We start from the raw sequence: 23177 nt of genomic DNA on the forward strand, positions 1-23177 counted from the left end.
ATAAATCTGACCTTGGGAGAGGCCATCAGGAGATTAACGAGCTTAAGTAGCAATATTTGGATGACTGTCAGACAGAGGGATACTAGGGACAGGATTAACTAGCAGGCTATCTATAAAACATTGAGGAACACATTAGATTAGACTTACAGTGTGGAAACAGGCCCTTCGGCCCAACAAGTCCACACCAACCCGCCGAAGCGCAACCCACCCATACCCCTACATTTACCCCTTACCTAACACTACGGGCAATTTAGCTTGGCCAATTCACCTGACCCGCACATCTTTGGACTGTGGGAGGAAACCGGAGCACCCGGAGGAAACCCACGCAGACACGGGGAGAACGTGCAAACTCCACACAGTCAGTCGCCTGAGTCGGGAATTGAACCCGGGTCTACAGGCGCTGTGAGGCAGCAGTGCTAACCACTGTGCCACCGTGCCGCCCACATGTGCCACCGTGCCGCCCACCACATATGGACTGTCAGAAACTGTGTGACAAACAAATCAGCAGAGATGAGAGATTGTACCTGGAGAGGCAGAGAGAGAGTGAGTTGTGACTTTTCTCTCCATACAGTTTCCTAAGTGTCTGACAGTTACTCACAGGATGTTTCCTAATGGTTTACAGTACTGGGGAGGCAGGTACCAAGAACCACCTCAGCTGGTACATGGGTCGAAACCAAACTATTAAAAGGTTATTCTGCATCACGCTCCAGCCATCTTATTCAGTCTAACCAGGGTTTAATATCAGAAGTTACATGAAGCCAGGCTATAGTCCAACAGGTTTATTTTGAAATCACAAGCTTTCGGAGCGGTGTTTCTTCATCAGGTGAGGATGGACTTCACATGAAGAAGGAGCAGTGTTCCGAAAGCTTGTGATTTCAAATAAACCTGTTGGATTATAACCTGATGTCAGGTGACTTCTGACTTTGTCCACCCCAGACCAACAAGCACACTTCCACATCAGGTTTAATATAACTGCAATAAAAACAGAAATGCTGGAGGAACTCAACAGGTGTGGCAAAATCTTTGGAGACAATACCTTTGTTTATTAAATCAAGAATACCATGTGTTTATTTGACAATCTTATAAAAAGAATACAGGAACAGAAGTAGACTATTCAGCCTCTAAAGCCTGTACTACCTTGCCCCAAATTACCTGCATTAATCTGCCTTGGTTTTTAGAATCTGTAATAACTGTGCCTAAGTCTATCAGACTCAATTTTCACACTTTCAATTGACTCTGATGTCTCTATTGGAGGTCATGTTTAACATTTCTCTCTCCCTTTGTGTGAAGAAGTAGTTCCTAGCATCCTGACAAGCTAGAAGTGATTTTAAGTTATGTACTTTGTTCGAAACACCAAATGGATTTTCCTTTGAATCTCTTGGCTCATCCAGAGTTCAGAGCTCCTCACCATTTACAAACGTACTTTGATAAATCTTTTGTAGAGTGAATGATTTCCACTTCTTCATGTTGGACTCCACCTGCCACTCACTTTAGTGAACTCAACTCATGCTGCCCAGTGTCAAAGAACCCTGGGTCTCTCTGTTCCTGTAAATTTGTACAGTTACTTCACAACTTCTCCACTTACATGTCCTAGCCCACACACTTCTGTGTTTTTAAACTGCATTTGCCACAGATTTGTATATTTCACTAGATTTTTCCTCCTGGCAAAACAGCAAGAAAGATCTGCATTTATAAAGTGCTTTTCATAACTACCAAAAATCTCAGTGTTTTACAACCGGTGATGTATTCTTAAAATGTTAAGTAAAGTGCTATCCCCTGAATTTTTTTGGGGTACCATTCAGAAGTCAATGTGTTGGTGCATGGGCAGCCCTCCGCCCCGCTTCGAGGGAGTTTTGAATGTAATCACCGGGAGAAACCGAGAGTTGTCGAGGACTTCTCACTGTCAACATTCCCAAGCTTTGTGCTACCTGCAAATTTTGAAATGATTTTACACTCAGGTCCAACTCATTAATATGTATCAAAGAAATAGAGTTATACTTTGAAAGCTAAACCCTCTTAGCTAGTGGGGTGGCACAGTGGCTCAGTGGTTAGCACTGCTGCCTCACAGCGCCAGGGACCTGGGTTCGATTCCTATCTGTGACTGTCTGTGTGGGGTTTAAACATTCCCTCCTCGTGTCTGTGTGGATTTCCTCTGGGTGCTCCAGTCTCCTCCCACATTCCAAAAGATGTGCAGGTCAGGTGAATTAGCTGTGCCAAATTGCCCACAGTGTTAGATGGGTAAAAAGTAGTCTGGGGAAAAAAGTAGAGAAATAAGTCTTGGTGGTTTACTCTTCGGATGGTCAGTGAGGACTTGTTGGGCTGAAGGGCCTGTTTCCACACTGCAGGTAATCTAATTTTAGGGTTCCTCCCACAATCCAAAGATGTACAGGTCAGGTGAACTGGCCATGCTAAATTGTCCACAGTGTTAGGTGCATTAGTCGTTGGTAAATATTGGATCGGGGAATGAGTCTGGGTGTGTTACTGTTCAGTGGGTTGGTTGTGGACTTGCTGGGCTGAAGGGTCTGTTTCCATACTGTAAGGAATCTAATCTAGTCTGCATAACATCATTACACTGATTCATTGAAACAAAGCAACAATATGTTTGCATTATGTTTGCCAGTTCATCCTCAACACACTCATAAAAGGAATAGTGTCTTTTTTATAATGAGGCCAGCACAATGGATACAGCCTGAGGCTGGCATGTGCTGATTAAGTGCAGATACTGCTACACTAACCTCTCCCGAAACCTTGCAGCATTCAGTAAAAATGCAGACGAGCCAGATGGTCCAGTTCGGACTCAGTAACTCTTCTACAAGACTCATTCTTGTGGCAGGTACAACACAAAAGGAGCCTCTGTCGTTCTCCGTCTCTGTCGTGACTGTTTGACGAGTGATTCAAATTTGTTCATCAAATTTTTTTTCCCTGATATTATGTGACATTGTTTTATGCTGATGAGGCAAACCACAGTCATCCAGGTGCCAGCCACACCTCCTGAATGTGGAAACCACTGGCATCTCCTCTCTGGCTCCATAGCTACTTGTTATTATTAAACACTTATTTGGCACTCCATCTACCCACATTGCTGGGCAGGCTCCTATGTGGCTCTTGGGGCAGTAATAGCAGATATTGCAATGTTCTATGTTGTTGCCATCACTATATTGCAGGGCAGATAATACATGGAGTATGTACAGAATAGAGCTCCAGACTCTCAGAACAGGTGCAGTCCAAGTTTTAGTACAGATTAAAGCTACCTCTATACTTTTAAACTGAAAGTAAAGCTCCCTCTGCACTCTCTCCAACAAATGGTGGCGCGGTGGTTCAAAGGGCGGCATGGTGGCTCAGTGGTTAACACTGCTGCCTGACCGCACCAGGGACCCAGGGTTTGATTCTTGCTTTGGACAGGAGTTTGGTCATTCTCCCCATGTCTATGTGGGTTTCTTCTGGGTGCTCCAGTTTCCTCCCACATTCCAAAAGATGTGCCGCTCAGGTGAGTTAGCCGTGCCAAATTGCGGATGGTGTTAGGTGCATTAGTCAGGGGCAAAAGTAGGGAAATGAGTCTCAGTGGTTTACTGTTCGGATGGTCGGTGTGGACTTGTTGGGCCGAAGGGCCATTGTCGGCAATCTAATCTGAACACTCCCAATCCAGGTGCAACATGGGGTTTGGTACAGAATAAAGCTCCATCTATGTGTCCCCATCAAACACTCCTAAAATAGTTTCAACACAAGTTTTAGATACTAAATTACCTCTACTCTTTTAAACTAAAGGTAAAGCTTCCTCTATACAGTATTCCATCAAACACTCCTAGAATAGGTACAGCATGGGATTAAATACAGAATAAAGTTCCATCTATAGTGTCTCCATCAAAACTCCTTTGGCAGGTACAGCATGAGATTAGATGCAAACGACACAATGGCCGAATAGTTTTATTGCCGGGCTATTAATCCAGAGACTCAGGTAATGTTCTGGGGCCTGGGTTGAATCCCGTTACGGCAAATGTGGAATTTGAATTCAATAAAATTCTGGAATTAAGAATCTAATGATTGACCATGAAACTATTGTCAATTGTAGGAAAAACCCACCTGGTTTACTAACGTTCATAAAGGAAAGAAACTGCCTGGTCTAGCCTACATGTGACTCCAGACCCATGGCAATGTGATTGATTCTTAACTGTCCTCTGGACAATTAGGGATGGGCAATAAATGCAGGCTTGGCCAGTGACAGCCTCATCCCATGAATGTATAAAAATAAGAGTAAAACTAAAGATACAGCAGGACTTGGGGTCACGAACATACTCTTCATTCTGTCTTCCTGACTTTCCTTCACCACATCTTAAAACATAATGGCTCCCTGAGCAGCCCAGTGACAAAATTCATCTGATAACACGCTTGTGAAATGCCTTAGGTCATAAAACTACTGTAAAAGCATTATATAATTGTAGGTTTTTCTGATGTAGGATATTGCAAAATACAGAGAAAATACATTGAACCCAATTAGTTAGTGTCGGAGGGAGTGGAGGGGCAGGAAATGAAAGGAACAGAGGTAACAAAATAATAATGACTGAACCTGTGCCCGGCATGAAATGAGATTGCATCAAAAACAACAGAAATTATTCACAAAATACTCAGGTCAATTTACTACCCATCCAATTAATTCACCCCTGTATTCTAGAAGTCAACTGTTGCTGAGGTATCATTCGATAAGAAGTACCCTTCAGTGCTCCATTTCATCATGGTAACCCTTATCAAGAGAGTGGATACTTATTCAAGGAGGCACGGGGAACAAGGTTGGAGGTCACTGTTGAATTATCATGCGATTAGTAATGCAAAGCCCCAGACTAATGCTCTGAGAACATGGGTTCAAATCCCACCTTGGAGCTAATAAATTTGAAATTCAAATTTAAAAAATTCTAGGATTGCAAGCTAGTCTCAGCAATTATGCAAATAAATTATAATTGACTGTTGTAAAAAACCATCTGGTTCACTAGTGTCCTTTAGGTGAGGAAATCTATCATCCTAGTCTAGCCACGCCTACATGTGACTCCAGACCCACAGCAATGTGGTTGATTCACAGCTACCCTCTGAAATGGGCCTAGCTTGGGCAGGACTTACATTGTTAATGGTAGGGTCCTGGGGAGCACTGTCTAACAGAGAAACCTGGAGTGCAAATACATAGTTCATTGAAAGTTGCAATACAGGTAGACAGGCTAGTAAAGAAGTTGCTTGGCACACTTACCTTCATTACTCAGACCACTGAGTACAGGGAAAGCTCAGCAGGTCTGGCAGCATCTGTGGAGAGAAATCAGAGTTAACGTTTCAGCTTGAATGATCCTTCCTCAGAAGTCTCTGTTCTGAGGAAGGGTCACGCGGCCCAAAATGTTAAGTCTGATTTCTCTCCATGGACGCTACCAGACCTGTTGAGCTTTTCCAGCAATTTCTGTTTTTGTGTCTGATTTAAAGCATCCACAGTTCTTTCGGTTTTAATTGAGTATAGGAGTTGGGAGGACATGTTGCAGGATATTGGAGGATTGTGTATAGTGCTGGTTGCCCTGCTGCAGAAAGGATGTTATTAAATTGGAGAAGGTGCAGAAAAAAATCACAAGGATGTTACCAGGACTGGAGGATTTGAGTTGAAAGGAGAGGCTGGGTATGCTGGGACCTTTTCTCATTGGAGTGTAGGAAGTTGAGAGGTTTACAGAGGTTTATAAAATCATGAGGGGTGTAGTTAAGGTGATGAGCAAAGTCTTTTCCTCGGGGTAGGGGGATCCAAAACCAGAGGATACAGGTTTAAACTAAGAGGAAAAAGGTTTAAAAGTGACCTGGGAGGCAACATTTTCATACAGAGGGTGGCACATGAGTGGAATGAACTGCCAGTGGAAGCGGTACATGCAGATAAATTACAATATTTACAATTGCAATATTAAAAGACATTTTGACAGGTACATGAAAAGGAAAAGTTTAGAGAGACGTGGACCAAACACAGGCAAGTGGGACTAATTTAGTTTGGGAACTTGTTTGGCATGGATGAGTTGGACCGAAGGGTCTGTTTCCATGCTGTATGACTCCATGAGGCAGTCAGTTCAAGGGCAGTTAAGGATGGGCTTTAAATGTTGGCCTTGCTAGCAATATTTACATCCTGTGAATGAATATCGAAACAACGCCACACTCACATCCCCCGACATTCCCAGCTTGATCCCCCAGTCCACACCCACACCATAATGCCAGTGTCGAATGGAATGAGTCATCAAGCATTCAGGCTCCATACCGTTTGTTTGGAATGTATTCCTCTCCTTGATTAGGTCCTGGCGACATTCTAAGTAGAAATCCTCATTTACCTGCAGAGAAAACAAATGGAATGTGAATCATTGCCTGAAACCTTGCTCTCCAGATCAGACAATAGCCCAGTCAGGTGATACTCTGCCACTTGGTTCTCAAGGCCTAATCCTAACCCTATCCCTGGTCTGGGCTTGATAACTGTTTGTCAGCCATGGCAGTAGAGTTGACCTTAGTATCTTCAAACTGGGTGCCAAACAGGAAAATATCAATCGAATAACCTGGCAACCTTCTCACACACTGAGGTCACACATCGTAACCAGAGCAAAGGGCAAATCTGCTGTTTCAAGCTCAACTAAAAAGGGGAGACATTGAGGGGTGGGGCAAGGGAAACAGAAGGCACAGCAGGGTGGGCTGAAGGGGTGGGGTGGGGGTGGGGGGTGCTAGGAAAGGAGAATTCCCAAAGTCTCACAAAATGGGTGAGAATGAGGCTAGTAGCCAACGAGTATATCCATTTATGGCACCTTCCCGTTCTCAGTGCAGATCCTCTCTGGGATGCAACAACCTATGGTGACCCTCTGGAGACTGGTTATAAGGATTCTGGGAGGGTTAAGGAGCGTACTTAAGGAGTAATGGTGCACAGCGGTAATGTCATCAGCCATGTAACCAGAGGCCCACATTAGTACACTGGGGATATGGGTTCAAATCCCACAATGTTAGCTGGTGGAAATTAAGTTTAATTAACAAATCAGCAATAGAAAGGTTGGCTGTGGTGACCATGACAACCATCACTGATTGCTGTAGGAAACCCATATGGTTCTTAACATCTACTGTTCTAACCTCCATGTGACTCCAGGCCCCGAAATGTGGTTGATATTTAGCTGCCATCTGAAATGGCCATGCAACCAGCTCAGATTCAGGGCAGTTATTTTTCTTACAGAAATAAGCAGTTGCAAGAGATGTGATGGGGGACAGAGCCAGATAGTTTTTGAGTTCTTTCTGGGAGGTTTATACGCATATTTTGGCTGAATGTAATCTGTCAGTTCTATCCTGTGTGTTTTCATATCTCCCCCAATCCTCTATTCCCTCAGGCCCTGCTTTTGTTAGGTAAGTCTGTTTAATGGGAACATTTCCTCCCAACCTCCCCACACAATTGGTCATTTGTCAGACAGAGTACAATAGGCAGTGGGCACTGTAGTGCTAAGAGGCAGTGGGCACTACAGGCAGTGAGCACTAAAGGCAATGGGCACTGCAGACAGAGGGTGCTGACAGGCAGTGAGCACTAAAGGCAATGGGCACTGCAGACAGAGGGTGCTGACAGGCAGTGGGCACTACAGGTAGAGGGTGCTGACAGGCAGTGGGCACTACAGGCCACTAATACTGCTCTGAGCTTTCTTGCTCTAGTTTTGTGGTTAAACCCCCCCAATTGTTTCAACTCTCCATCTCTCCTGGGAGAGGAAAACCATCTCCTTAGCCCGCCAACGACCCTACCAACTTCCCTTAAATGTCTCAAGAATTCAATTTTAATCCTCACAATGTAATACTTTTAGCCTCAATGTCACTGAGGAATTTGCCTTGTACCCGAGACGTGGGTGCACTCCGAATCCCCTCACCTCTGCCTACCACTAACCACTCCTCACCAATGCTTCCCTCTTCAGCCCACATAACTCCTACCTACCTCCTGTTGCTCCAATTCCAAGTACATTTACCTCCTTCCTCAACACCCATCCACCTTTTTGCCGAGCACTCAGGACTCACCGTAATCTCTTCATCGGGAGATGGGTCAGAGGAAATGAAGCTGTCCTCCGCTTCCATCATGAAGAAGTCGACTGTGCTGTAGGGAGAAGAGAGAATGAGAGCACTTCAGTACGAATCAATGGGTTTGGGTGGGTTACTCTTTGGAAAGTTGGTGTGGACTTGTTGGGCTGAATGGCCTGTTTCCACACTGTAGGGATTCCATGACGATTTGATTGGTTAGGCCTCCTCAAACTTATAATTCCCAATAAGCTGGGATTTTGGGTTCACAAACCCAGAAGCAGAATGGCTGCCATGGAGCTCAGACTGATTTCTGACAGCTGAAAGGCCCTTTGAAGTGTTTGTTTTAAATGTTGTGAACATGACCAAATGGAGTGCACTCCAAGACTCAATTGCTGTTGCTGCAAAAAGCCCATGAACAGGGAGGTGTTCAATTTCGTTGCATCAACACTGCCATTTCATCAACTGCTGAATTAAAGACTCCTCCATTACTCAATAACCTTCATACATTTCAAACTTGCACAAGAAGTCTGAGGCATTAAAACAACGGAAACATTGTTTTGGAGGCACTTCTACAGTAGATTAAGAACTTTTTCACAATTACGTAGGATGCAGTCTGGTTTAGGGGAAGTTGGTGGTGAAGAGGAATTAACAACTCACAACTTTAACAATTGGAGCCACAGCTCCACTCTGTAACTGTTGACACTTAAAGGGATTTGGATACAGTCTGAGAAAAACTTTGATACTGAGTTAAATGTACTCCAACACAGGCTGACCCTCCTTTTACAGGCTCATGATGATGAAGATTGTAGTCAAATTCTAGGCAGCAGCTACCAAAACTAGGAAAGCAAGTAAAAGAAATGTTGCTACAAATCTAAGGGGCTTTAGTGAAACCAGATGTAGAGTACTAGGTGCAGTTTTGAACTCCACATTTCGGGAATAAATCTAATCGTAGCCTTATGAGATTGGAGGCAGTCCAGCGAAGATCACTACATTGCTACCTGCAACGGGACCTATGATGAGAGGCTAAGTCAATTGGGTGCATATTCTCTGGAGTGTAGAAGAATGAGGAAACCCCGTTGAGAATTTCAAGGAGGGCTGGCAGAGTGGAGTAGTAGGTGTTTCAGATTGAGATAGACAGGTTCTTGGTGTTTCAGGGAATTGAGTGATATGGGGAAAGGGTGAGAAAGTAGCAATGAAGCCCAAGATCAGCCAAAGTGTCACTGAATGGCAAAGCAGGCTTGATGGGCTGAATGGTCTACTCCTGCTCCTTTTCTTGTGCCTTTGTGACACAGTTGTCAAATGACGGGCATGTGATGGACCGGTACTCACGAGTTTCCGAAAGAAATTTCTAGCGCATCCAGCTCCCGGAATATGTCACTGTAATGTCTTGGCTTTTCATTACCCTCGGCTTGATCACTCAGACCTGTGTAGAGAACAAAGCTTGTTATAGATAGCGCTGAGGACTTTTCTTTCCCACTCTTGCTGTTTACCTCTCTCTCTCTCTCTCTCTCTCTCTCTCTCCCCCCCCCCCGAGGCTCTCATATCCTGAAGCTTGTAGAGATGTTGGTCAAACTGCCTGAATTCCTGATCATTCCCACCAAATCCAACTGTCTCAAGAAAACTAACAAGTGGAGTTATCTTCGGACTCCAGGTGCCTGGGATTAGGGGGCTGGTCTACAATGAACGGGGCCTACCCTCTGGATTTTAAAAGGAATGATTGATGATCTCATTGAAACACACAAGGGCTCCGATAGGGCCTGACAGGGTAGATGCAGAGAGATTGATCCCCCTCTGGCTAATCATGGGGGCACAGAGTCTCAGAGGCAATCATTTAGGACTGTGGGGAGAAGAAATTTCTTCAAGCAGAAGGTTGTGGACCCTTGAAATTTTCTACCCCAGAAGGCTGTGGATGAATCATTAAACATATTCAAGGCTGACATTGACAAATATTTGACTTCTCAGGGTTTCAAGGCATACAGGAAGCAAACGTACAAGTGAAGTTGAGGTGGAGGATCAATCACAGTCTAATTAAATGATGAAGCAGGCTAGAGGAGCTGAGTAGTCTAGTCCTTCTCCTATCAGGTATGTTTTTAAATGCAGATCAGGTTATGGTTTCTTGGTGTTATGCTAACCATGCACTGATTGTGAACTTGAGTCCTGCCACAGTGAGCTGGATTCAAGTGATGTGATTATTTGCGAACCCCAACATTATTGCTGAAACCAATTTCAGCAGCATCTTTCAGTCAAAGGAATTCCTCAGCAGACCTGCCCTGGCCTGTCCATTTCAGGCAGTTGCCACAATACTGTCTGCAAGGCTTGAGCATAACCAGCAGTTGTCATTATTCCGAAGGAGTCCTAGCTTCTCATGAATGAAAGCTTTGGCCATTTCAGCATTGTCCACACCCCCACAACAAATTGTTAAAAGTGCCAACTGAGAGTTGATGGTCTTTTGTCTGATACCAGCCCAACCCATCTGGTTGCACGGAGGAAGCCTGGTCACATGGGTAGAGCCCCAAATTTAATTTGGTTCTGAAGAAGTCAAACAAGCCTCAAAACTCTGTTTCTTTCCTCACAAGTCCTGCTCAGTTTCTCCAACGGTCTCGGTGCGTGTTCCAAATTTCACTCTTCTCATCCTTTAGGCAAGGCCAACCAATATTCTACCCCTTTTATTTAAGGCCAGTTGATTACACTAGTCCCCAAGACACAAGTTCATTTTAAAAAACAATTTTTCATGCAATTGCCAGATTCTAAGTCCCACGCTTCACAACTGGGGAAGTGTGAGGTGGAGGAGACTCATGAGCTGCAAGGAGTTTGAGCAGCAGGGGAGTGATTTTGATTGGGAGTTGGGGAGAAGAGTACTTGGGAGGGAGTGGGTGCAACAGAGTATACCGAATTGGAAAAGGGGCTCTTGAGGGAAGACTGAGCCCTGTCCCCAGTGACCTGAACATTTCCTCCCAGCCTCACAATTGAGGATGGGTAGGAAGTAGTATTTGGTTGGTCAAAAACTTGGGTGAGGATGGGCAACAAAACCGTGGACAGATAAAGGATGGACCTTTAGGAGGGTGGCCAACCCTCCTAGGTCATTTTTCAGACATTCCATAAAATTCTGCCTGTGATGTGTGGAAGTACAGTGGATTTAGAAGAGGCTTACTTTCAGGACCCTTGACTTTCCACCAGTGAGGTTTTCCTTGTCTCAGATTTGAATCTGTTGTTGGCTAATACAAGGAGATCAATCACTATGATGAATCGAGATTTTCATGATTGTTGTATCAAGTGACCACCAAATGGACCTTGACATTACCTCATCAAAATATTTTCCTATTAGATGAGTAATTTGGTGCAAATCTCTGCTGCTCCTCCTACTCCAGTGATCTCCGAACCTGCCTCCTTGTTATGCTGTTCTGATTTACATTCCAATCCTTACAATGACTCCACATTCTTAAGAACAAGGCTTTCAATTACAGGAAGTCCAACAATCTGTACTTTTCTCAAGCTCTCAAGCCCAGAATTGCCTTCCTCCATATCTCAGTCCCACCATTTCTCAATTGCCATCTCAAAACCATCATCAGCCCAATAACCTTCTTCACCTTTTATTATTCTTTCATGGGATGTCAGCATCTCTGCCAGGGCCAGCATTTACTGCCCATCCCTAATTGTCCATGTGATGGTGGTGGTGCGCTGCCTTCTTGAAATGCTGTAGTCTATTTGTTTTTGGTCTAAACACAATACCATTGGTGGAGGGGGGGGGGGGGGGGGGGGGGGGGGCGGGAGGGGTGGTGTTCCAGGATTTTTACCCAATGACATTTACTAGTGACATATTCCAAGTCAGGATAGTGAGTTGCTCAGAGGGAGCTTGCAAGTAGTGCTCATGTAGCTCTCCCCCTCCAAAATGGTAATGGGTTTGGAAGGTACTGTCTGAGGATCTTTGGTGAATCTCTTCAATGCGCATTGTAGACTGTATGCACTGCTGCTTTTGTCATTGGTCGAGGGAGTGGATGCTTGTGGATGTGGTGACAACCAAGTGGGCTGTTTTGTCTAGGATGGTGTCAAGCTTCTTGGATGTTGTTGGAGCTGCACCCTCCAAGCAAATGGGCAGTATTCCATCACACCCCTGACTTGTGCCTTGTAGATGGTGGACTGACTTTGGGAGTCAAGAAGTGCGTTAGTCACTACAGAACTCCCCCAGTCTCTGACCTGTTCTTGTTGCCACAGTATTTACATGACTCGTCAGTTCAGTTTCTGGCCAATGGTAACCTTAATATTTATGCCACATCAGCCCAAGCCTGAACATTGTCTGTGTTTGGCTGCATATGAACATGGATTTCTTCTGTATGTGAGGAGTTGTGAATGGTGTTGAACATGGTGCAGTCATCAGAGAATGTCTCCACTTCTGATGGAGAGAAAGTCATTGGTGAAACAGCTGAAGATGGTTGGACCTGGGACACTACCCTGAGCAATTCCTTTAGAGACATCCTGATACTGAAGTAATTGATATCCAATAAAACAACAGAACCACGTTCCTGTGTGCCAAGTATGGCTCCATCCAGTGGAAAGTTTTCCCTCATTCACATTGACTCTAGTTTTGCTCAAGCTCCTTAATGCCACACTCAGTCAAATATGGTCTTGATGTCAAAGGCAGTTACCCTCACCTCATCTCGAGTTCAACTTTTTCTGCTATTTTTGGGCCAATGTTATAGTGAGGTCTGGAGTAGAGTGGCCTTGATGTAGATATTTTCTGATCAACCCATTCAGAAATGGTCTTACACACCTCTGAAGCAGGTGGAACTCGCATCCGGGCCTCCCTGTCCAAAGCAGAACCCTGTTGTATTACCCAAACAGCATCATGTCATCATGTCATATAAAGCCATTCACTAAATTCCATTTGCCCATTAATATGACAAGAGAATTTTATTAGTTCAAAATAAACAAATGGACTCCTCTTAAAAATAGTCAAGAATCTTGTACATATTAAGTCTTTCCTTTCTGATATTTACATCACCAACTTAAAACTTTCTTGTTTAAAAATACCCTATGTCACACATATTATTTGAGGGAGATCAAAGATCTGATCAAGCCAACTGTGGTAACTCTGTTGTTTATAAGTATAAGGGAGATTTTGGTCATTCTCAAATCTCCCCTTTTACAAAGATTCCAAGGTCAACTCTCCTTGAATTTCCCAGATGAGTTAAATTAGTGATACTTGTCTCCGTCTTGCTTACTAACCTTCTGTCAAACACACTGAAATAAATTACTAAGGAATGTTTGGGATAATGGCACACATGCACACACATTCACATTAGAATACACACACACACACACACGCACACACACTGACACACACGCACACACACACACACACACACACACACACAAGCATTGATGAATGTAACATTTTGATTACTAACGCTCTGACTCAACAGTAAAATGATACTCATTACAGTAAAATAATACCTGCATTCCGGATGTACATTCTTACAAATATTAAGCAATCAAAATGTACACTGACTTGGTGAAATAGGTATGTACTCAACTACATGAAGAATTTGTTACATGTCATGCTAGGCTTGGCTCAGTGAAACCAATCACAGTGCATGTGTATTTGAGTGGGTCACTTTGGTACAGTACTGGAGAAGTGCTGCACTGCCGGAGATGGTAACATTTGGATGAGATATGGAATTGAGGGTCCACTTACCTTTTCAGGAGGATTTAAAGAAATCCCATTGTCAATTGTTGGAAAAAAGGACAAGGACCTCCCTTTTTCTTGGACAACACTTTTCCTCCACTACCACCATTTAACAATGATTCTCTCAGCAGTTATGTCATTATTGTTTGTGGGAATCTTGATATGCATTAGCTGGCTGTTGGCGTTTGCTAGATTACAACAGCAATTACATTGTAAAGACTCCTCATTGGCTATGAAGAATTCTGGGATGCCCCGAGGACATGAAAAACACCGGATAACAGTATTTCTTTCCTCGCTCCCTTGTATGCACTACCATCGGCAAAGTGTTGGCTGAGGCTTTGTGATAGCCAGCCCAGGGACGTTGCTTGGAGAGGAACACAGCCACAGGTATTTACCCCAATACTCTGAACTCGCCACACAGAGGGTTTGGTGTCTAAGTGAGGGTTCAAACCTACGGTCCCATTGTGTTGTGACCCTGCCACAGAGAGAATGTATCAAAGCAACAGGAATTCCGACAGTCACCCACGCACAGCCCTGTAAACTATCAACACAAAGCATTGTAGTGACTCAAGAAAATAATTCGGAGCAGGAATAGGAGATTTGCCCTTCAAGCCTGCTCCACCATAGCATAAGATCACAACTCACCTGATTTTATTCTCAACTATCATCTTCCTGCCTGCCACCCCATAGTCAGCTCAGCACAAAGGAATTTGGGAGTCCTCATCCATGAATCACAAAAAGCTATCATTCAGATTCAGTGGTGTTACAGAAGGCAAACAGTATGTTGGCCATTGTTTCAAAGAGAATGGGGTACAAAAATATAGTCTATAAAAGGCACTAATCAGACTATATCTGGAATATTGGGAACAATTTTGGTCGCCTTATCGAGGGAAAGATGTACTGGCATTGGTGACAGTCCAGAGAAGGCTCACTAGACTGCTCCTAGAGAAATTATGTTATGAGAAAAAGCTGAGTAGGTTGGACCTGTGGCATTTAGGAGAACGAAACATGACTCACTGAACCATTCAAAACTCTTACGGGACTTGACAGGGTAGATGCAGAAATGTTCTTTCCCCTTGTGGGTCAGTCTAGGACAGAGGGCATAATCTCAGAATAAGGGGCTGTCCATTTAAGACAGCGATGAGGAGGAATTTTTTCTCTCAAAGGGTAATCAATCTGTGTAATTCTTTACCACAGAGAGAGGTAGAGGCTGACCAGTTAGTATGTTAAGGCTGAGGTAGACAGATTTTGAATCAGGAAGGGAATCAAGAGTTATGGGTAAAAGGGAGGAAAGTGGAGATGATCAGCCGTGATCTTATTGAATGGCGAGCAGAACCTGATGGGTGGAATGGTCTATTCTGTTCCTGCATCTTACAATAATTTGGTCTCATGGTCTTACATCTTCAGTAGAAAATTATTGCTGTGTTCTAGGATGGATGTTACGCCTACAGTTCGACTGTTTCCTGCAAAGCACAGACAGACTCTCACCACAAACGGATGCGACATTTGAGCAGGGAGGAAGGCGAGAAGAAAACTTGGGCTGTAGAAAATCTCTTGCTTCTTGCTACTTCCCCTTTCCAGCCCGGTGAAGAAGAGGCTCCAGGGTGGCTGTTCCATCAGCACAGTTGTTGTGGCGGTTCGATCACTCTCAGATGCTTGTGACTAAGATCGGAGAGGGACTCTTTACCTCCTCACCCTGACCCCCACTTCAAAACCACACCCTTGAACGGAGAGTGCCAGCTGTGAGTAAACCCAGTCTCATCACCAATGACCTAAATAAAACTTCCGCTTCTATCAGACCTCAGACACACACACAGACGGTTATAAACACACAGATACACACTCAGGGACACAAACACACACAGACACACACAATCAGATATACGCACACACACACACACTCACTCGCACGCACATAAATGCACAGATACTCACATATACCCACACACACACACACTCTTACACAGACACATACACACACTCACTCATATACTTCACACACACACACAAGCTCTTACACACAAATGCTCGGAAACACACACACACACACACACACACACACGAAAATGACTTGTATTTATAGAGCACTTTTCATGACCAGCAGAAGTCTTCAAGGGCTTTAAAGCCCAATGAAGTCACAGATTTGTTCCAATGCAGAGGAGGCCATTCAGCCCATCATCCTTACACCAATTCATTGCCTTGTGCCAATCTCCTGCTTTGTTCCCATATTCCTATACACTATATACTCATTAAATACTCTCCTGAATGTTTCAATTGATCCTGTGCCCACCAGATTTCCAGGCAGTGCATACTAGATCCTAACTACTCACTGTGTAATTAAGATTTTCCTCACATCATGCTTGTTTCTTTTGCACACCACTTTTAATCTTTGCCATATTGTTCCATATTGTTCCTTTTACAAGGTTGGAACATTTTTTCCATGTCTACTCTGTCCAGTTTGCTTATAGTTTCAAATCTTATCTCAGCCTTTCTCTGTCCAAGCAGAATAGTCCCAATTTCTTCAATCTATCCTCATCCCTGACGTTTCTCATTCTTGTTAGTCACTGCTGTAAAGTAAGAAACACAGTCACCAATTTGCGCACAGCACGTTCTATCATACATGAATGGAATGATGACTAGCTGATCTATTCTTAGTAGCACAAAAGCAAAACGCTGAACACACTGGTAATCAGAGATTGAGTCAGAAATTGCTGCCAAAATTCAGAAACATTGTGGAAGAGAAACAGAGTTAACATTTGAGGTCATTGACCTTTCATCAGAAAGTGATGATCGATCTGAAAAATGTTTTCTGCAAATCTGTAAGTTATTATTTTATTTCCCCAGTATGCATGATGTTAACTGAGATGCAAATAATGGCCAGGGCTCTCTCCTTCAAATGAGATCTTTGCAATCTGTGTGACCTGGGAGCCGGGGTCTCTCTGTTTAACATCCACTGGGAAGCCAGCAGCATTGGAGCATCAGCCTGGAGTATTGTGCTCAAGGCTCAGAGTGGAACCTGAACTCCAAATCTTGTGATTGAGAGGCAAGAACACTATCTGCTGAGTCACAAATGATGACTTATGTGCCAAAGCTGGCATCTGTGCTCTTAGAAAGAGAAAAATGAAACTAAATGTCACATGAGAACACAAAGATTCAATGGTGATTAGATACACACAATGGATAAGAAATTCTTGAAAGGTTTATCTTCCTCCATGAGGGCTGGAGATGGGGATTGGGGTTATTCAGGTTGTTCAAACATTCCCATTAAGAAATCACTGAACCACTCCTTCTCTTGAAAGGTTCTGCCCGAGATCATTTGATAAAACTGTGAAACAAGGATTAAGTTGGAAACTTCCACAATGCGACTGATTAAAAGCCCATTTGTTTGGGTATGTATTTATAAAATGATCACTCAGGTATTGCAGTGAATCACATCAAGGGTTGTGCAGACTTTGTACGTGCTCCCTGTGACTGTGTGGGTCTACTCTGGGTGCGCTCCAGTTTTCTACCACAGTCTAAAGATGTGCAGGTTACATGGAGTGGCCATGCTAAATCACCCATATGGTGTCCACAATTGTGCAGGCTGGATGGGTTAGCCATGGGTACAGGGATATGGAGGGTTGATGTGGACTCGATAGGCCAAATGGCCTACTTCTACACTTTCGATTGCTAGACTGCATATACTCAGACAAAGTCCTTTGGAATTCCTGTCTGAAAAGACTTCTCAACATTTTCTTCTGCTTCATTGGAGTTGCTGGATTAATGGAAGTAACACATTGTTCAACTTTGAAATGGATCCCTATTTAAACTTTAGACCTCCTGAAATAGTTTTGTTTGTCTGGGGATCTCTTGTTCAAAAGCCTGCTCCCCCCACCAAAGCAAAATCCTGCCATCACCACAGCCCCCTCAATAACTAAGGTTATTTGTTTTTATATTTGTTCCTGGGAAGGTGCTCACAACATTAAGGGGGTTACTTGATCGAAATTTTCAAGACATTAAGGAAACAGAGAAGTTAGAAAAAGTATTCCCTCTAGTTTGTGGATCTAATACTGGAAGAGCAGTAACATCAGAATCAGACCTTCCCCACTGAAAACACACAATCCTTAAACGTGCAAAGGCAGATGTTTGGAACTATCTTCCTGACTCAGTAATTGTTGTGAGATCAGTTATGACAATAAGTCTGAAATGGGTAAATATTTGTTAAGAAGCTGTTTTGATTCTTTCAGTGGGTATGGGTATCACTGGCTGGACCACCATTATTGCCCATCCCTTAATTCTCTTGAAAGCTGGTCTTGAGCTACTTCTTGAGCTACGGCAGTTCTGTTTTGTTGGGTCATCCAGAGGGAGGTGGTTCCAGGATTTTAACTCAGTCCATGTCAAAGGGTGGCATGGTGGCTCAGTGGTTAGCACTGCTGCCTCACAGCGCAAGGAACCTGGGTTCGATTACATATTCTACCCGTGTCTGTATGGATTTCCTCCCATAGCCCAAAGAGTGGTGGTAGTAGATGAGATACATTAGGGACATTTAAGCAACTCTTGGATAGGCAGATGGAAGATAGTACTCTGAAAGTTAGTCTAATTCCTAGCGTAGGTTAAAAGGCCAGCACATCCTCAAGGGCCGAAGGGTCTGTACTGTGCTGTACTGTTCTATTTTCTATATGCAGGTGAGGTGGATTGTCCACGCTAAATTGCCCACACTGTACAGGGATGTGCAGGCTAAGTGCTTTAGCCAGGGGAAAGGCAGGGAGGAGGCCTGAATGCTCTTCAGAGGGTCAATATGGACCTGATGAGTCGAATAGCCTGCTCCCACATAGTAGCGATTCTATGACTGTGTGTAGCCTGTAGGAGAACCCCATTGAACTCGCTGCCTTTTAGATGGTAGAGTTAGGGTCCGGATTTGAACTGCTAATGTGCTCCAGGATCCAGTGCCAATGGGCTAAACCTTCTCTGATTGACTGATGATCTAGTGAGGTGCTGTTGAGGGGATGTGATTGGCCGTGAAGTAAAATCAATAACATCAGCAGGGATGTCTCCCCAGAAAATGCTTGCTGCCTCCTAACGCTGGCCTGGTTTTACCCGGTGTGGCATTGTTCATGTTATTTCTTAAACAGAAGAAACTGGGTCTGGATATCGTGGAATTGAAGAATCAAACATGTTATTTATTCCAACTAATATTACATTCCTCAGGATTCTTCAATTCCACGATATCCAGACCCAGTTTCTTCTGTTTAAGAAATAACATGAACAATGCCACACCGGGTAAAACCAGGCAAGCGTTAGGAGGCAGCAAGAATTTTCTGGGGAGACTTCCTTGCTGATGTTATTGATTTTACTTCACGGCCAATCACATCCCCTCAACAGCACCTCACTGGATCATCAGTCAATCAGAGAAGGTTTAGCCCATTGGCACTGGATCCTGGAGCACATTAGCAGTTCAAATCTGGACCACATCCTCTACCATCTAAAAGGCAGCGAGTTCAATGGGGTTAGGTTCTCCTACAGGCTACACACTGTCCTGGTCACAGAGTCATAGAATCGCTACAATGTGGGAGCAGGCCATTTGACTCATCAAGTCCATATTGATCCTCTGAAGAGCATCCAGGCCTTCTCTCTGTCTTTCCCATGGCTAAAGCACTTAGCCTGCACATCCCTGTACAGTGTGGGCAATTTAGCATGGACAATCCACCTCACCTGCATAGTGTCCGAGAGGGAATCAGAGCTAATCTTTCACATCCAATATGACTCTCCTTCTGAGCTGTAATGGTTTCCAAAGAAGAGTCATTGGATGTGAAATGTTAAATCTGTTTCTCTCTCTCAAGTGTGGTGCTGGAAAAGAACAGCAGGTCAGGCAGCATCCATGGTGCAGGAGAATCAATGTTTTGGATATAAACACTTCATCAGGAATGGGGGGCTTATGTCTGAAACGTCGATCTCCTGCTCCTCGGATGCCGCTTGACCAGCTATGCTTTTCCAGTACCACACTCTCTGAATATAGAAGCAAAGAGGTTCTTCTGCAGCTGTACAGGGCCCTGGTGAGACCACACCTGGAGTACTGTGTGCAGTTCTGGTCTCCAAATTTGAGGAAAGACATTCTGGCTATTGAGGGAGTGCAGCGTAGGTTCACGAGGTCAATTCCTGGAATGGTGGGATTACCTTACACTGAAAGACTGAAGCGACTGGGCTTGTATACCCTTGAGTTTAGAAGACTGAGAGGGGATCTGATTGAGACATATAGAATTATGAAAGGATTGGACACTCTGGCAGCAGGAAACATGTTTCCACTGATGGGTGAGTGCCGAACCAGAGGACACAGCTTAAAATTACGGGGTAGACCATTTAGGACAGAGATGAGGAGAAACCTCTTCACCCAGAGAGTTGTGGCTGTGTGGAATGCTCTGCCCCAGAGGGCAGTGGAGGCCCAGTCTCTGGATTCATTTAAGAAAGAGTTGGATAGAGCTCTCAAAGATAGTGGAATCAAGGGTTATGGAGATAAGGCAGGAAGAGTTATACTAATTAGGAATGATCAGCCATGATCACATTGATTGGCGGTGCAGGCTCAAAGGGCTGAATGGCCTACTCCTGCACCTATTGTCTATTGTCCATTGTCTGTTCTTCAGCATCTGCAGTCCTCACTTTTTCCTCTTACTCTCTCCACAGGGGCCTGACCTACTAAGTTTCTCCCGCACTTGCTGTTTTTATTCTTAGTTTGTAGTTGGTTTGTGAAGGCAGTCTAAATACCTTCCCGAGTTGAGTGACTTGTCAACATGAGGAACGACCACTTGGATGGCAGTCTGCCTCTCTGAAAAGTCACCATGTACAAGTTAGGGAGATCACTAATGTTCGAGGACAGTGGTTCAAATCCTGCTCATAAGAGCTGCTGGAATTAAAATTCAATACGAATAAGAATTAGAATGCTGGCCTGATTAATAATAATCATTGGATATCTGGTGTTCACCTTGTCTGGTCTATAGGTGACTGTAAACCTACAGCAATGTAGTTGCCTCTCAAACTCGTTTCAAATGGGTCCACACTGGACAGCTCTTTCCATACAGACAATTAACTCTCCACCCATCAACCAGCCAAAACCCGCTAATCCGATCTATAAACCTGGGTCCAGCTGCTATACCTGACATTGCCAAACTGCCTATGACCCACAACTGACAGATTCTGTGGACCTGTTGTCATTGGTATCTGGGTGCGGTGAAGAAGAGAGACACTTGATCAAAAGACAGCAACCAAAATACAGACCATAAGACAGGAGAGGGCCAAGCCATCTGCTCAGTTTAGAGTCACCTGGCTGGGATTTCAACTATGAAAGATTGAATTGTTAGGCGATGAAACTCTCTTTCTCCCCTACAGGGACAGCAGCTCCCTCCAGCACAAGTCTATACAGCAGTTTGATCTCAGTGCTCCACTTTGGAAAAATACTTTTGTTTGTGATTAACTAATTTGAATGCAAGCTCTGCCAAAGGCTTCCAAACCCTGGTATTTAACACCTAGCTCAGTCAGCCAGAGGGAAACACATTCTTCCTGGAGGTTAGCATTCCAGCCCAGAATCCAGCCATTCCTGCTTCTTGTCAATTGCAAACATCATTTCAATTCTGTTCCCTTACAATACCCTCCACTCCAAAACCCTCCTGAAGATACCAATTTTAGTTGGGGGGAGGGGGAGGTGGGAGAGAAGGAGGCAAAGAAGCTGGGAGTGCTTTTCCAGCACATGTCTTTCAAAGGCCATTGGGTCATGAACAGAATGGATTTTGCTCAGGGTTTAATGATGAATATTGCAGTTGTGTTTTGATATTTGATGCCTGGAGGGTTCTTGTGGTCTAGTGTTTAGCAGCCCTGTCTCTAGGTCAGAATGTCCTGGATTCTACAGGAGTGTTTATTATATGCAACCTAGCAGGTTGGTAATCGCTGTCTGGATACATTCACCGGTCCATATCATTCTCAAAGGGGAGATAAGAATGTGAAAATACAACAGGGTGAGCAGCGTGATTTTCCAAAGTGGGGGTTGGTAGCCCAAGTGGGGTCACCAGCTGAGGGTCTGCGTTCATGACCTCTGAGGCAAAATGGTCACTGTGGAATTCCAACTGCTCTAACAGGCCCCTACCTGACCCCACTGTTCTCGCTGAACATAGAACATAGAAAAGTACAGCACAGAACAGGCCCTTAGGCCCACGATGTTGTGCCGAGACTTAATCCTAATGTAAAATGTAATAACTTAACCTATGCCCCCCTCAACTTACTGCTATCTATGTGCATGTCCAGCAGTTGTTTAAATGTCCCTAATGACTTAGCTTCCACCACCTCAACTGGCAATGCATTCCATGCACTCACAACTCTCTGCGTAAAGAACCTACCTCTGATGTCTCCTTTATACCTTCCTCCTAATATCTTCAAACTATGACTTCTCGTACCAGTCAATCCTGCCCTGGGGAAGAGTCTCTGGCTATTGACTCTATCCATTCCTCTCATTATCTTGTATACCTTGATCAGATCTCCTCTCTTCCTCCTTCTCTCCAAAGAGAAAAGTCCAAGCTTATTCAACCTTTCTTCATACGGCAAACTCTCCAGTCCAGGCAGCACCCTGGTAAACCTTTTTTGCACCCTCTCCAAAGCCTCTGTATCTTTCCTATAGTAGGGCGACCAGAACTGGACACACTATTCCAAGTGTGGTGATACCAGGGACTTGGAGAGCTGCAGCAAAACCTCGCAGCTCTTAACCTCAATACCACTGTTCATGAAAACCAAAACACCATATGCTTTCTTAACAACCCTATCCACTCGGGTGGCAACTTCGAGGGATCTATTACTTGCACACCGAGATCCCTCTGTTCCTCCACTCTGCCAAGAATCCTGTCTTTCATCCTATATTCAACGTTCGAGTTTGACCTTCCAAAATGCATCACTTCGTATTTATCCAGGTTGAACTCCATCTGCTATTTCTCAGCCCAGTTCTGCATCCTGTCTATGTCGCGCTGCAGCCTGCAGTAGCCCTCTATGCTATCGACAACACTTCCAACCTTTGTGTCATCTGCGAATATACTAACCCACCCCTTAACCTCCTCATCCAAGTCATTTATAAAAACTACAAAGAGCAGAGGCCCAAGAACAGAACCCTGTGGGACCCCACTCAACACTGTCCTCCAGGCAGATTATTTTCTATCTACAACCACTCTCTGCCTTCTGTCAGCCAGCCAATTCTGAATACTTCCTGAATGAGCCTGCTATGGGAAACCCTATCAAATTCCTTGTTGAAATCCATATACACCACATGTACTGCTCTACCATCATCGACCTGTCTTGACACCTCCTCAAAGAACTCAATAAGATTTGTGAGGCATGACCTGTCCCTCACAAAGCCATGCTGACTGCCTTTAATCACACTATGCTTTGCCAAATAATCATAAATCCTATCCCTCAGAATTCTTTCCACAACTTTGCTGACCACAGACGTAAGACTGAC

General features: G+C 44.2%; 1 protein-coding gene across 6 annotated transcripts in view; it reads right to left on the reverse strand.

The window, feature by feature from the left end:
* gmip (GEM interacting protein) overlaps nt 1-23177 on the reverse strand; it is a 168900-nt gene that overhangs the window by 70021 nt on the left and 75702 nt on the right. For 4 of the 6 annotated variants that reach the window (XM_060855043.1, XM_060855042.1, XM_060855047.1 and 1 more), the window contains 3 exons: nt 9358-9451; nt 8029-8104; nt 6263-6332 (listed from right to left, as the gene is read on the reverse strand). In XM_060855043.1, the coding sequence (XP_060711026.1) occupies nt 6263-6332; nt 8029-8104; nt 9358-9451 (240 nt within the window). Of the gene's footprint in view, nt 1-2735; nt 2789-6262; nt 6333-8028; nt 8105-9357; nt 9452-15199; nt 15396-23177 lie in introns of those variants that run through there. The other 2 variants (XM_060855045.1, XM_060855048.1) reach the window with 2 other exon arrangements.

The sequence above is a fragment of the Hemiscyllium ocellatum genome, chromosome 45, assembly GCF_020745735.1.
Source record: "Hemiscyllium ocellatum isolate sHemOce1 chromosome 45, sHemOce1.pat.X.cur, whole genome shotgun sequence".
In the NCBI taxonomy this organism is placed as follows: domain Eukaryota; kingdom Metazoa; phylum Chordata; class Chondrichthyes; order Orectolobiformes; family Hemiscylliidae; genus Hemiscyllium; species Hemiscyllium ocellatum.